Source organism: Pseudopodoces humilis, chromosome 1 (genome assembly GCF_049639895.1).
Source record: "Pseudopodoces humilis isolate 2021_Gansu_Grassland_sample_001 chromosome 1, ASM4963989v1, whole genome shotgun sequence".
Lineage (NCBI taxonomy): Eukaryota > Metazoa > Chordata > Aves > Passeriformes > Paridae > Pseudopodoces > Pseudopodoces humilis.
Window position 1 is genome coordinate 42,665,051 of NC_142200.1, and position 13,583 is coordinate 42,678,633.

Genomic DNA, 13,583 nt, shown 5'->3' on the forward strand with positions numbered 1-13,583 from the left:
GGAAGGAAGAGGTGGTGAAGTTTTCAGCTGAGCTGATGATGCTCTCAGCGGTGCAGCTGGACCAGAGCTGTATTAGTTACATTCCCTCAAAGGTAATTTTGAGGCACAATGGTTCATCATAAGACTTTCTGCTTATAGTAGCTGCTGTTGGATGGTCCCAGGCTTCCCCCAGTGAGCTGAGCTCAGACTCAAGGCTGGCATTGGTATGTTACTAGAAAAATCATTTGACATGTATTTCCTTGAATTTGAGGTGACAGAATGCCGTTTGGCCAGGAATATTAACATGGGTATTTTCCATCTATGTTTATCATTCTCTTGACTTTCTTTCAGTATATTTTGAGCAGAAAATACCACTGGATGAATATCTGATGCCTTTAAAGCCAGTGCACAACTTACCACCATGTTCACCAAGGCTAGAATTTCATACTTGTTGCAGTCAGTCTTTCCCCACAGTTATTAAATAACAAACAATTGAAGAGAACAATTCACAGAGGAATCATAGTGTTTATTTATATAACCTCCTTGGTGAGAAATACCAAGTAACATTCTGTAATAAATGCGTAATCTTTCTGCAGATGATGTATGAAACACAGAAAGGTGAACAGTATCTGATATTTTGTTCTCAGGGAATAATTGGACCAGCTGTGGTCTGCCCAGCGTTTCGCTGATAGGGTTAGGAATGAAATGAATATCGTGTCTCTGCATGAATGTTGCACCTCTGCCATAAGTAAATCACGGTCTCCTAAACTGAGTCTGTACGTGCCTTCTGTACTGGAAAGAGACATTTCTCATTGCACTGCCCTCTTCAGAGCTGTAGAAATAACCAGTTTTCAAGAAGCAGGAGTTGAATATTATGTAGTCAACAGGATAGGCTGTTAGTATTGTAGAAGGTCATTATTGAATCCATATGTCCTCTCATAATGACGTCTATGTTCTGGAAACACACTCTTCTCTTGCGTCATCTTCACGGGTCATTAGAGATGCTGAGCATGACTTCTTGGTGTGTACTGAGTCTTGAAGGGGCTATGCTCAAGCTGTGCAGTAGTTGAGGGAGAGGTTTCTTGGCTTTCCTTACAGTACCTCCTGTATCTCAAGCAGCTGACTGCTTCAGGGCAGTGAAGAATCTATGGGGTTTGGTTTTTTTGTTGTGGTGGTTTGGTTTTGGGGTTTTTTGGGTTGTTTGGGGTTGGGTTTTTTCTAGGTTTTTTGGTTTTGGTTTTGTTTGTTTGTTTTTTGGGTTTTTTAGTGGTTTGTTTGTTTGTTTGTTTTTAATAGAGGAATCAACTTCTGAAAGGAGGTTTTAGCAGAGCAGGGGAATGGCTATAGCCTGTATCACAGATTTCTGATCTCCTGGGACCAGAGCTCATTCTCCTCTCTTGAGAAGTGCTGTTCCAGTTTTCCCTTCTTTCCTGGTAGTCATTGTTGAAGTGACAATAGACAGGGGAAGGTGTAAGGAGGAGGAGGAACCGATGACCCTTAGATTAATTTATGGAGAACAACCAGATGCTGTTTCCTAAATGTGCAATAATTGGCAGAAACTAAGCAAAAATGGGTAAGACAAAGAGCACACATTGTTGCTTGTTAGGTGCATGAGGTGTATCATGGAGGTGCCTTTGAAGCATTATTGCATCTGGTTGTCCTCACAGGCTTCATAGTTGAGAGTGTTTGATTTCATGAGCCTTTGGCTATAACCTGTAGTCTCTGATTTTGATAGCAGGTCCCAAGAACATTGTCTGGTACTTTTTATTAGCTGAGCTTTGGCATATGTGAGGAGTTTCTCCTTGGGATATCTATCCCGATATGCAGTGCTGCTGTGTCTTCAACTTGCATCTGTATCTGAAGAACAACTGAGTGTCATCTCCTGCACAATGTCACTGATGTCCGTGTAGTAAAGAATTTCTTAGGAAATACCACTGCAGCCTTCCAGACCCTTCTCAAGTATAAATATTCCATTTGGCTTTGACTTACACAGCTTTTCATTTTACATATCTGTACCTGGGATATTTCCTCCCACCTTACCAAGTTTCTCCTACCAATCACACATCAAATGCATGGGAAGGAGGCTGGTGGGAGTACTGTCTTCAGCAGGGCTGTTTGGACTTGTCTGTGCTCTTGGTGCAGAAAGCACAGGCATCCTGAGCTTTGGCAAATGTGTGTGAGGGCAGGGACTTAGGAGAGGTGGTTTCTGCCCACTCCAACTATTCTATTTATATCTGTCTATCTCACATATTTCCCTGGCACCTATCACCTTGGCATGTTTCTCAGATGACCATGGCTTTTTTTTATCTTCTTCTCTTTTTAATAGTGTTTTCACCTTCTTTTTAAATTGGTCTTTAATAAAGTTAAGAATTTTTGCACAGGGTTTTATAAACATGTGTTATTAAATTTTAAATCTGTTTTGAAAGTGCCTCTATCCTACTCCCTCCTAGTAAAGTGACCTTTTTAAATGGAGGGAAGTGGGTTTAGATGACAGACATGATAAATGCGGTCATGTTCACTCAATAAAATAAGGCCCAGTGCATTTGAGGATAAATCAGTGAAATGTACAGCCCCACCTGTCTGTCTCCATCATTCATTTCCACTGTCACTTTCACAGTGGCTGATGGATCACAGTTGCTGTAAAATTAGACAGCCTTTAATCTCATTTCATCCTGATTAGCTTCTCCTTACCCTTTCCCTCTAACTCACTGACTGACACGCTAAAAACTCACGCCGGGCTGTGTTTGAGCGTGGCGTACAAACTTCTCTTCAAATACCCTTTTTGTGGGGCAGGCAGGTGTTCCAATGAGTTGAAATAAAAAAATGAGAAGATGGGATTTTCACACTATTAAAGCCAAACAAAAGACAAAGACTGAAATTAATGAAAGCAGCAGCCTGGCCAGACTGTGTGATGGGCCAAATTCTTCTTGTTACACCCTGGCAAGCCCAATGAGTTTGAGAAGATTGCTTCTTCCAGATACTGAATTTAGCATGCTCATTGCCATGTAATTTTGACTGTTGTCTGTGAAAAGTTAGGTCCTAGCTGGGTGTATGTTCACAAGAATCATGGTTTTTAGTGCAAGTTTTCTGTACTCTCAAGGGACATTTGATAGCAGAAAAAAAAATTTGTTCATTCACATAGTTTTGATTTCTGTGCATAACACCCAGTTCTGAGGGATCAAGGAGAAAGACCGTGAGGTGGTTGATTTGTCAGAGTCCCTTTCCTCTTAGCTGTCCACAATGTTGCTCCATCCTTCCTGTTTTGTCCAGTTCCCTTCAGCCCCATGGGCAGATTCACGAGACTAAGAACTGAGTTTTCCCCAAAGCTCTGAGAGAAACAAAGGTCACAGGAATGGTCTGCAGTGTTTTATTGCAGTCACCTTTCTTTCTGAAGGCCAAATACTACCCTCTTTTCTAAGGCAAGCTCCTTTTAGCTTTCCTGTGAGTTATGGATGGTAGTTTGGGTCATTTGGGCCCAATCCTGTATTAGTGGGAATGTTGCCATCAATTTCAGTAGGAGCCAGGATTAAGCCATTAGTTTCCAAGGTTTAATTATCATAATAATTACGGGAGTCTTATTGCATACGTTATATGCATAGGAACAGCAGAAAAGCTTAAAGCAGAATTTCTTCATCTACTGACCCTGCTTGTGTCAATAGGGTGGATAAATAAACACAAACGTCTGCAAAAGTGAAAACACAATGTGAAAAATATGTGTGCTGTCTGCAGACAGTTTTTTCTATAAAAGCTGGAGCTCTCCAGACTGACCAACAGAAGAGGTTGAGGGTGCAACCACCAGCTTGGACATAATTGGAAACTGTAACAGAGCACTGTATTACTTAAAACTTGAAGCCCTTACAGCCTGATCCTGGGGAGTCTCTTCTTGAGAGGAGGGGCCCCAAAAAGCATCTAAGGAAGGCAACAAATTTCTCATGGGAGACTGAATTCCTTATTTACTACTAGCATCCACAAAATCAAGAAAAGGTCTGTGGTTTTGAGAGAGAAGATTTTAAAATAGGAAAATGTCTAAGAATAAAAAGTGAGATAATGATGATATGGTGTCTCAAAAGGTAGCAAAAATGGACTTCATTCTTTCATCCTACTGTAGGAATCTCTAGGTAGTATAAATTTTTTTGCAGTGTCTAGTATAAGATTAGTTCCTAGTTAATATAAATTAAATCAGTAACAAATAACCTTAATTAATGAACTTTCAGTGTACCTGGCTGCCTAATTTAAGAACTGCTTCACTTACTTGACTTGTAAGAGCACAGACTATGAAAAAGATATTCGACCTTTACTAGAAACTAAAAACATACCTTATTTATTCATCATAGCCTAGGCAAAAACTTCAGTAAGAAGCTTAAATGAGCCCACTTGATCTTTAAGAAAATGTGTCCTAAATAGCAAAGCTGTGTGTATTTCTTCTTATTATTATTTGCATATGCTATACTGCACAACTGCATTCTGAGAAAAATAAAAGATAATAAAACAAATGAAATGAGAGATATATCACCCAAAATAATCCAAGTGTGAGATAGGCTGCCTCTTTTTTTTTTTTTTTTTTGGCATTGGCAAAAGAGCACAAAGTAAGAGCTGGCCCTGAGTCATATTGATTTCCCACTGCACTGGTTTCCTAAGTGCTCTGTTGATCCGTGTCAAGCAATAAGTTCCCTGCCTGTACATGCACATCACCTCCCCATTTGTCCTCACCTAGATTTAAGGTGCCCATATGATGAGCTGAACAAGGACATCATTTTTCCTACTGGTGTCACTGGGCCAAAACTACTCTATGTGGTATAGTAACTAATGCTGCATAAGTTTACATTTTCCTTATATTATCATTATGGTGGGTATGGCACACTGCAATAATATGTGTGTATTATGTACATGTAATCTTTGTTTTTTGCATTTTAACATTTGCAGTGGAAAACGTAAATTTTAAGAAATAGATGTTTGCATCTGGTCCATGGTAACCACGATACCTCCCCCCTAAAAAAGGGGTATTGCAAATCTAATGCCACAGTTTTGATCTTTGCTAACAAAGGGCTTCCTGATTAGATGAATAGAAGATGTGTGATTGTGCTGCTAATGACATTGTACAGGAAATTAAGCGTATACATTTGGAAAAGGCATTAAATCAGCAGGACCTTAATTTAAAAACTTAAAACTGTATGGAAATGCAGCTTGTTCATTGCTGTGTAATAGAAAGCAACTGAACATACCAACTCTTCTTGTGGAAATATTACCAGCAGAACAAAGCCGGGCTGAGATTTTATTTTTAATGTTTTCTAGCATACTAGGATTCCTAGCATCTGCTTATTTTCAGGGAAATATAATGCAACTTCACTCCTTTTTACAAGTTCTTTTTAGATCAGCATGTATGGTACTTGGACAACTGAGGGGCCACTGAGGGACCAGAATTCCTGATTTTTTCCTTTACTATTTGCAAAATTGAATTGCATAAGTTTACTAATAAATGGCTTTGTCTGCTGCTAAGTCAGTGTTTGTATATGCCTGGGGTGACTCATTCTCATGTTATTTCATACAGATGGTGAAGAGGAAATATTTGATAAAATCAGTGTCTTGAGCTGACAAAGAATTCTTGCTTTGCTTGCAGTTATGCCATACAACAGTGCCCATCACTGTGTCGTGGAAGTGGAAAATTTCTTGTTCGTGCTGGGAGGAGAAGACCAGTGGAACCCTAATGGTATGTATAGAATACTAAAAGGCAAAGGGAGCATCTACCTTCCTGTGGCTTCCTGTCTGTCAGGTCAGCTGATGTTGTGATTAGCAAGGGATTTTGGGGACCTTCAGCCTAATTGTTAAACCTAGTAAAGGCTATTCTTTGGTATCGATGTAATAAATATCTGGTACTTTAGCATTAGCATCTCTGTCATTCATCAGTTCCCACATCCCTTGAGAAATGCCACAGGCAGCAGAACATACTCTTTCAAGTGCATGCACCAGGCAGCAGCTGTTAAGAATTTTAACCTTCATTTCCAGGCTCCTTCCAGTCATAATATAATAATGCAATTGCAGTAGATGAATGCTTCTTTTCTATTGTCAAACAAGATACTCGCAGCTCAAGTTGTTAATGTGTTAATTATCTAGACTTTGAGATTCTTAAACGGATCCTTTTTTTAGTCTTGTGCAAGAGCTTCTCATATAGATTATCTGCTTCTACCTTCTTTGATTTGATTACTTCATAAATTTACCGCAAAGAGAAATTAAACAATTTAACAGGCTTCTGAGCAAAGCAAAAGGAGAATACCATGCCTTGCAAAATTCACAGAATTGTCAAGACATTGTTAAAAAGCTTGCACACGAAGAAAGAGTTGTAGTTGTAGCAGTCTGTGTAACTGAGATAATTATGACTGAGAAACCATAAAACAGCTTGCAGGTACACATTTTTACTTTAAAACACCAGAGGATCCAGCTGAAATTACATATACTGCATATATTTTATTGTGAATGCCCCATTTCAGCATCTGCACTAAACCAAATTATAGAAAATTGTTACATCTGTTCACTCCCTAAAACCTGAGACAAACAATCCGGGCTACCCTATAAGCATGTTTCTGGTGTAGTTAAGAATATCACTATATGTCTTAGGAGAAGGGCCCCCTAGTTCTATCGTTGCATGTCCTTTATTTGGAGCAGGAGACAGTGCAGGATCACTAATGACAATTTCTTTTAGGAGCGTTGGCCATCCATCCAGTGAGGGCTCCTGTTGTATTTGCTGGTAGGCATATGGATAGGCAGACCTTGTTCCAGACAGTTTATAATTAAATGGCCATGTCACATGAAGGCTAAAAGAAAAGAAGTATAATTGCCCACATTTTAAAGATGTGGAAGCTGACTTGTAAGGTGATGGAGAGATGGTAGAAGGGGTACATATCTTGCATCTGAGATAGGAGTCAAACACAGTTGTTTGTGAGATGAACAGTACCTAAGGCCTGAGATTGCCTAGATGTGGATCAACTCCTGGGCTGAATGTGTTGCTGAAGATATCTACCAATTTCCCTGTCCTGTGAGTACCAGTGCTGGGAGTTTTTCCATAGAGAAGACAGCAATAAAAAAAGATATGAGCAATGCTATACTGATCTCTTTATCAAATGGATCTTACTTGTCGCTGAAAGTGGACCTGAAGTCATAAACTACAGCCTGTGATACTGCTGGGTATATTCTTTCTTGAAATCACCTTGCTCTAAATGTGCAGCTACATGGGGTCAGCTTACACATGCCCACTTGAAATTATGTAAAGGCCTTTGTCTGCTATCCTCAGAGCACAGGAGGGACTTCAGATGGACTTAACTGGAACCACCTGGCCAAGGCTTTTCAAAGCTTCTGCTTCAAATGAGAATGTTCCAGGTGTTTTTTCCAGTGTAAAGAAGTATCTTAGAGATGGTGGCAATGGAAAGACATTGCTTTAGCTATCAGACTGTCTGGTTCTTGAGAAACAAGGAGTGCACCCGCTTCCTTCATGCTCTGCTGACTTGCTGACAACTCAGGAAGTATGGGAGAAATTTTTTCTCATTTTTTTATGTCCTCCAGTAGCTGTGCCTTTCCAGTCACGAGAGGCTCTTGCGTGAGTGAACACTGATGAAAGCAGGGTGCACAACCTAGGCATGGATTTCAGACCAACCTTGATAACCTTCAGAGCCCATCACCTTCTAGCATGGCTGCAGAGCAGAGAACAGTATCTACCTCCTTTTGTCCCATCGTCCTGATTTGCTAATCCTGATTTTTGTTCGCTTGTCCCAAGTTCTCTGTTCTGACGGAACAGGTACATCCTAGCATGTGCAATCTCCTGACTGATAAGCAAGGCAAAAAATAGGTAGAGTTCTCTCAAACTGAAGTCCAGACTTAAACTGCAGTCAAACGAATTACTCCAGGCAGGTTAACTAGGTCATCAAGTCCTTTTCCTGCAATCACAGGTATCATATAGTCCCATTTTGTAAATTTTCTAAGCTGCATTTGAAAAGCAGTTGTATTTCTAGCCCCCACTTCTCCTGCTGGAAAGCTGTTACAGAATCCAATTGCTCTAAATGACTAGGAGCCTTATTCTGATGTCCAGTAAAATGTATTCTTTGACTGTCTAAATCACCTTGTTCTCATGCCAAGGCTGGCCTTTAGTTTAACAGTTTTTCCCCTCCCAGAGATTTGTTCCTCTGAAGTATTACAGACAGAACTCCTATCCCCTTTCAGCTTTTGTATTTCTAGCTGCAACAGGCCAAGTTCTTTGTCTCCTGCCATAAGGTAAACTTTCTGTTCTTCCTGTTGCCATAGTAGCTCTTCTCTGTGCCTGTTCTAGTTTGATTTCATCTCCCTTCCTGTGAAGGGCCCAGATTTTTATCCTGCATCCCCACTCTAGTCTTACTAAACCCTTCTTCTGCCCCGTGCCTTACAATCTTCTACATGCATGGTGTTTGTATTGAGTATGTGTATGACACATATTAGGCAGCCAAATTACAGATTTGTGTGACAACAATGAACAAGCTGCTGTATAGCTAATGAGCACTGAAGTCCCAGTAACTCTGAAAGATGCAATGAATACAGCAGCATTAAAACCTAGAAAAAAAAATTAAAAATAGAAGTTTCAACTTTGGATCAATATTTATATTATTTTGAATTCCTGCTTTTTGAAATACAAATAGATTAATAAATGTCTTAGACAGTGAAACCTGGAGTCTGTTCAAGCTTGCTGTTACTGTTTTGCTGTTTATTGAATCTATAGCTCTCAATGCTTCTTTTTCTAAATTGTCTGTAGACTAAAGGAATCCAGATAAGGACCAAAAGCAAAGCCTCACTTCACTAAGCCCTGTGGCAGAATGACCAGTTGCCCTTACAGTATGGGAATCCTTCCCTGTGTCTTGAGATGGTGCTGAGATGGTCATGTCTTTGACTGGCACTCAGCGTGGTCCTCATTATTTGAATTTGAAGGGAAATGCTGCATTACTCATCAGTCTTTTGCTTTACCCTCCTCATATAGAACATGCTTATAACATGGCGAGGAAATCAGTTTACTTCCAGAGCGGTCAGTGTGGTTTCTTTCTCTGTTTTCTTGTAGAACATGATCTTAAATTATTAGGAATACAAATTCTAGCTGTATTGTTATTCCTCTCTACAGTCTTGATGGTCTATTTGCACATGCTGAAGTAGGTGTGGAATGAAGCAGGCAAAGTGAACCAATCCTGCAGAGGTTTGTCTGATGCAAAAATATTCACCTTGTAGAATGCCCAGTGACCATTTATAGAACTGTGACATACACAGTTAGGTTATTCTGCTGGCCTGTGAAGCCTCTAATTCAATTTTTTAGTCACACATACATAAACAAACGTTTTTGTTTTCAAAATGCTCATCTATTGAAGTCTCAGGTGTTACAGGAAATTGCCATGCACTCTCTTGCTTCAGTTTTCTTGCTTTGGTGTCAATCTGCATGTAAAATAAGGTGAAATCTTAATATCGTGAAGACATGAACACAGTTCTTGGGCTTGACATCAGGGAGAAGCTAGTTAGCTGGTGTATGTTGCTCATGCTTCATATTTTAGCTAACACAGTTGGAATAAAACTCTTAAGAGTGTATTCCCCCTTCGATGCACATCTGTAATTCCTTCTAACTTACACTGAAAGTACATGGTAGAATAAACTATCTAGTGCAAACACTGCATACCCCATGCTGATGGCTTATGCAGCTCCTGGTTATTTGCACAATGGGTTTTTGCCATGTTCTACACAGAGGTGATGTAAGGAGAAAGAAGAGCGCGTGTTCTCCCTTTAATTTTTTTACCTGACAAAATTCTAGTCATAAAAATACCGTGGGGATGCCCTTTTTGGCCAGTAATTTTGTTCAGTGCTGTGATTTATTGTGGCTGTGAAAATACCTCAGCATGTATAAGTAAATTTAAATACACATTTTCAAGATCTTATTACAAAGACCAAGAATAATCGCTATCTGCTTTTACTGCTAGTGACTGCTAATTCAAGCCTTGCAGTGCCCCATTTGTTGAATTATTACTGTACACATAGTGTAATCATACATTGTTGTAAAAGGGGGAACCCTTCATAAAAGGTGTCAACTTGTGAAGTATATGTAATATATATTACAATCATGATGTTAAATACATGAAACAAACAGCTGAGTGTCAAAATAATCTATCTTTACAGGGAAACACAGTACAAACTTTGTTAGCCGATACGATCCCAGGTTTAACAGCTGGATACAACTTCCACCCATGCAAGAGAGGTAAAAACCTGCTATGTGTTTTTCAATTTCTGTTTTCTCATCCTAGGAGCAGCTGATGTTTGGCTTAGTTCTGGGAGTAAGGAGGCCTATAGAAGCCTTGAAAACACAGATAAAACTGCAGCATGCAGTTATGTTCCATTTGCCTCCTAATTTTTAAAACTTTCCAAATTCAGAACTTCAGATGCCAAGTCCTGCAGTGCTAACTCATGCAAAATAGCCATGGACTTTATGCAATTACTGGTTACCTGAGTTTAGTCTGAAGGATTTTCCTGAAGTCTCCATAGTGTCCTGTCATGCTCCCTGACTGAAGTGTCATGATGAATTTGCAGTAAACAAGCAGTAATTATAGTCAGATATCTTAGAGGGAACTGAAACCTTCACATGTTGACTCCATCCTGTTTTACCACACTGGCTATGAAAAGCTCTCCTGAACATGTCTCCACTTGTCAGAGAGCACTCTTAATCCCAGGTGGTCTTTGAGTCAAGTTGCTGTCAGTAAATGCATATTAGAGTAGCTCATGTTTTAACCTTGCTGTGTACCAAAGAGCAAAGGTGAATGTGGACTTGAGTTATGACCCATAAAGATGATGTAAAACTTAACTGTGGATCCCAAATCCTACCCTGACGGGAAAAAAATCCATAAACCTGAACAGAATTGTGTGTGTTTCATAAGAAGAATCTTAGAGGCAGAAGATACAAAGTTACAATGTTATTTGAAGAAAATGTTGAGTGTCCTTCCTTCAGTTCAACACCCATCTTCTTATGCATCCCATGTAGAAAAGATCTCAAATGCTTTCTTTACTCCATGTCAGTATTACAGTTCTTTTTTTGTTGACTGTCTACACTATTCAGGTGTCTGGCAGTCGTAAACATATTGAATTCAGTGCAGCCTTGTGATTCAAGGTGTGTCTTATGAGATGCTTGTAAATATGGCTGTCTTTTAAATTTCCAGGGGTATAATGTCAGTCTGCAGAATTTTTGAAGGACCTTTGTTCAAGATTCCATTTGATTGACCTAAGTCCCTGCTTTGGCAGCACCTAGCCTTCTCCCTCATTCCCACCAGCACTGTGGGATAACCTTCACAGCTGTGGTTGTTTACTTTAAAACAGAGGAGCACCTTTCCATCTGGTTCTGCTTCCTAGAGTGAGTTACAGCCAGTTTAGGTGTTGGCATGGGGGAGACAGGAGGTGAGCATCATATTTGGCATCAAGTCATCCTTGCTGAGCTGGGAGACTGACTAGGAGACCAACTGGTGTTTGTGTGGAGCCTGGACCTCTTCAGTGGAGCCTAATCTGAGTCCTAACTAGGCCCTCTGGGTATGTCCAAGCCAAATTCCTGAGGGGTATTGTCAGCTGGCTGAGCAGTTGGGTTTATTTGGCTGACAAACCACAGAAAGCAGAATTAGGCAGCTGAGGGCTGGAGAAAGGAGGCAGTAGGAATTTTTCCACCTCCACATTGGCCAGTTGCGTTTCCCAGGAAACCATGTGGTAGGTGACAGGGGCCTTGTGCTCTGGTGGAAGCTGCTGCCTTCAGCCAAGAGGCCAAAACTCAGCTGTGCCCCATGCTCCTGCCCGTAATAAACTGTAATATATGTAAACACCACAGCTCCTTACAGAGGGAATGAAATACGTCATACATAGTTCCTTCTGCAAGGGGCTTCGCTATGACAACGTTAATTGTCACCTCTTTTGTTCAGAATACATAGCTCATCGGTTTGCCCGTTGTTTTTCTATAAAGGCTCCTAAGCATTAGGGCTATTGTTGGAAAAATGAGATTTTACACTCACTTTCTAAAATGTGTTTGATGATTTGTTTCCTGAGTCCTAATGACTTCCTCAGAGTTTTTGCAGCTTTCAGAGGTATGGACTGGCCCAGTCTGTAGGAGATCATACAAATAAGAGAGAGCTTTTATGCAGTTTTCTTTGCCAGCTCCTTTAGTGAGATAAAGTTCCCATTAAAGTCACCAGGCTGTTTTCCCCCTGCTAGGAGTACAGGGTCATGCCCTGTCTCTGCTGGTATAATGCAGGCACCATTGACAAGACAGACTGTTAAATGGGTTTTTCTGAGTCATTATGGTCCATCAAGTCAAAACCTATTTAGGAATTTTAGTCTGAGAATAATTGGCTGGATAGATTATAATAGCTCCTTTGAAATGACTGCCAGGTAAATGTGGGACTCGTTCACAGGCAGTATATTCTCAAGTCAAAAATCTGTATGAAATATTTGATAAGTAAACTTTTATCTCACATGCCAAAATCCATATCTGATTGATTTTACTGTGTGAGCTATAAAGAAAAATCTAATCCCGTTATGGATTCAGTGTTGCCGGTGTATTTTCTTTAAAGCCAATTTGGTTTCTTTTCATTTGAAGAACATCTCAAATATAGATGCTTTTGAAAAGTATGTACTATTATCAGGAGTTTGTTGTTTAGAGAACAAGCAAATGACTCATAAGCTTTGGAAATACACATCTGCCTGATCATGCCATAACAACAGGAAGGTTTTTTGGAGAACAGTTCAGTTAGACTATGATGGCTGCTGAAGGAGCAGTCTTTGTAGCAGTTGTATCTGAGCTTGTGGGTGCGAGCCCCACCTGGACACCTCAGAACTGTTGCACCTTGCCAGCTCAACACAGAGCTTTTCAAGGTCTGTGGAGCAAAACAATATTTAAAACAATTTTTTTTTTTCTTATATTCTGAGTTAACAATTTTTGTTTGAATACCAGCCAAAAGCATTGAAGAAGCACAAGTGGAAGTGGGAAGTAAGCAGGTACTCTCTGAGGCTGAGTGAGCTGAGAAAAGGCACAGAAAAAGGGATGTAAAAAGTCACATTTTATTTTTTTCTTTGACTTTAATAATAGTAATGTCAACCCCTATTAAGATTATTTATTTTTAAAAAGCAACACATGCTCTATAAGTGACACTGAAATCAGGTCCAGAAATGACAATCAGCACTGGTAACTTTGAACCTCAGACTGGTAGTTCTATTTGGTGTTTCAGGGCATAAATTCATCATGCATGAAAATCATGAGGAAAATCTTCCCTTTTATATGTGTGTACATGAAAGAAGAAGTTAGTTGGGTTGATGGTTGGGTGAAGTGTGTGAAGGAGAAGCATCTAGGAGACCAGTGAACATTGAGTACTTTCAAGTCCTGAAGAAAATCACAAAGTAATTGTCTTATTGTCCATATTCAGATCCTGAGGTACATTCTAGTTATCTGATTAAAATCTGATAGTGTCTTCTCAGTATTGAGAGGAAAGTTGTCATGCAAAGATTTTTGTGTTATAGTTTAATCTGAATCATATTTTACAGCAGTTTAAAAGTCATCACTTGACAGCATGCCCTTACACACTGCATCA

General features: G+C 39.8%; 1 protein-coding gene across 2 annotated transcripts in view; it reads left to right on the forward strand.

The window, feature by feature from the left end:
* KLHL14 (kelch like family member 14) overlaps nucleotides 1-13,583 on the forward strand; it is a 59,728-nt gene that overhangs the window by 37,014 nt on the left and 9,131 nt on the right. For both annotated transcript variants that reach the window (XR_015774482.1, XM_088066409.1), the window contains 2 exons: nucleotides 5,597-5,686; nucleotides 10,147-10,225. Coding sequence is in view for 1 of the 2 variants with exons in the window: in XM_088066409.1 (XP_087922535.1) it covers nucleotides 5,597-5,686; nucleotides 10,147-10,225 (169 nt within the window). In the remaining variant the exon portion in view is untranslated. The remainder of the gene's footprint in view (nucleotides 1-5,596; nucleotides 5,687-10,146; nucleotides 10,226-13,583) is intronic.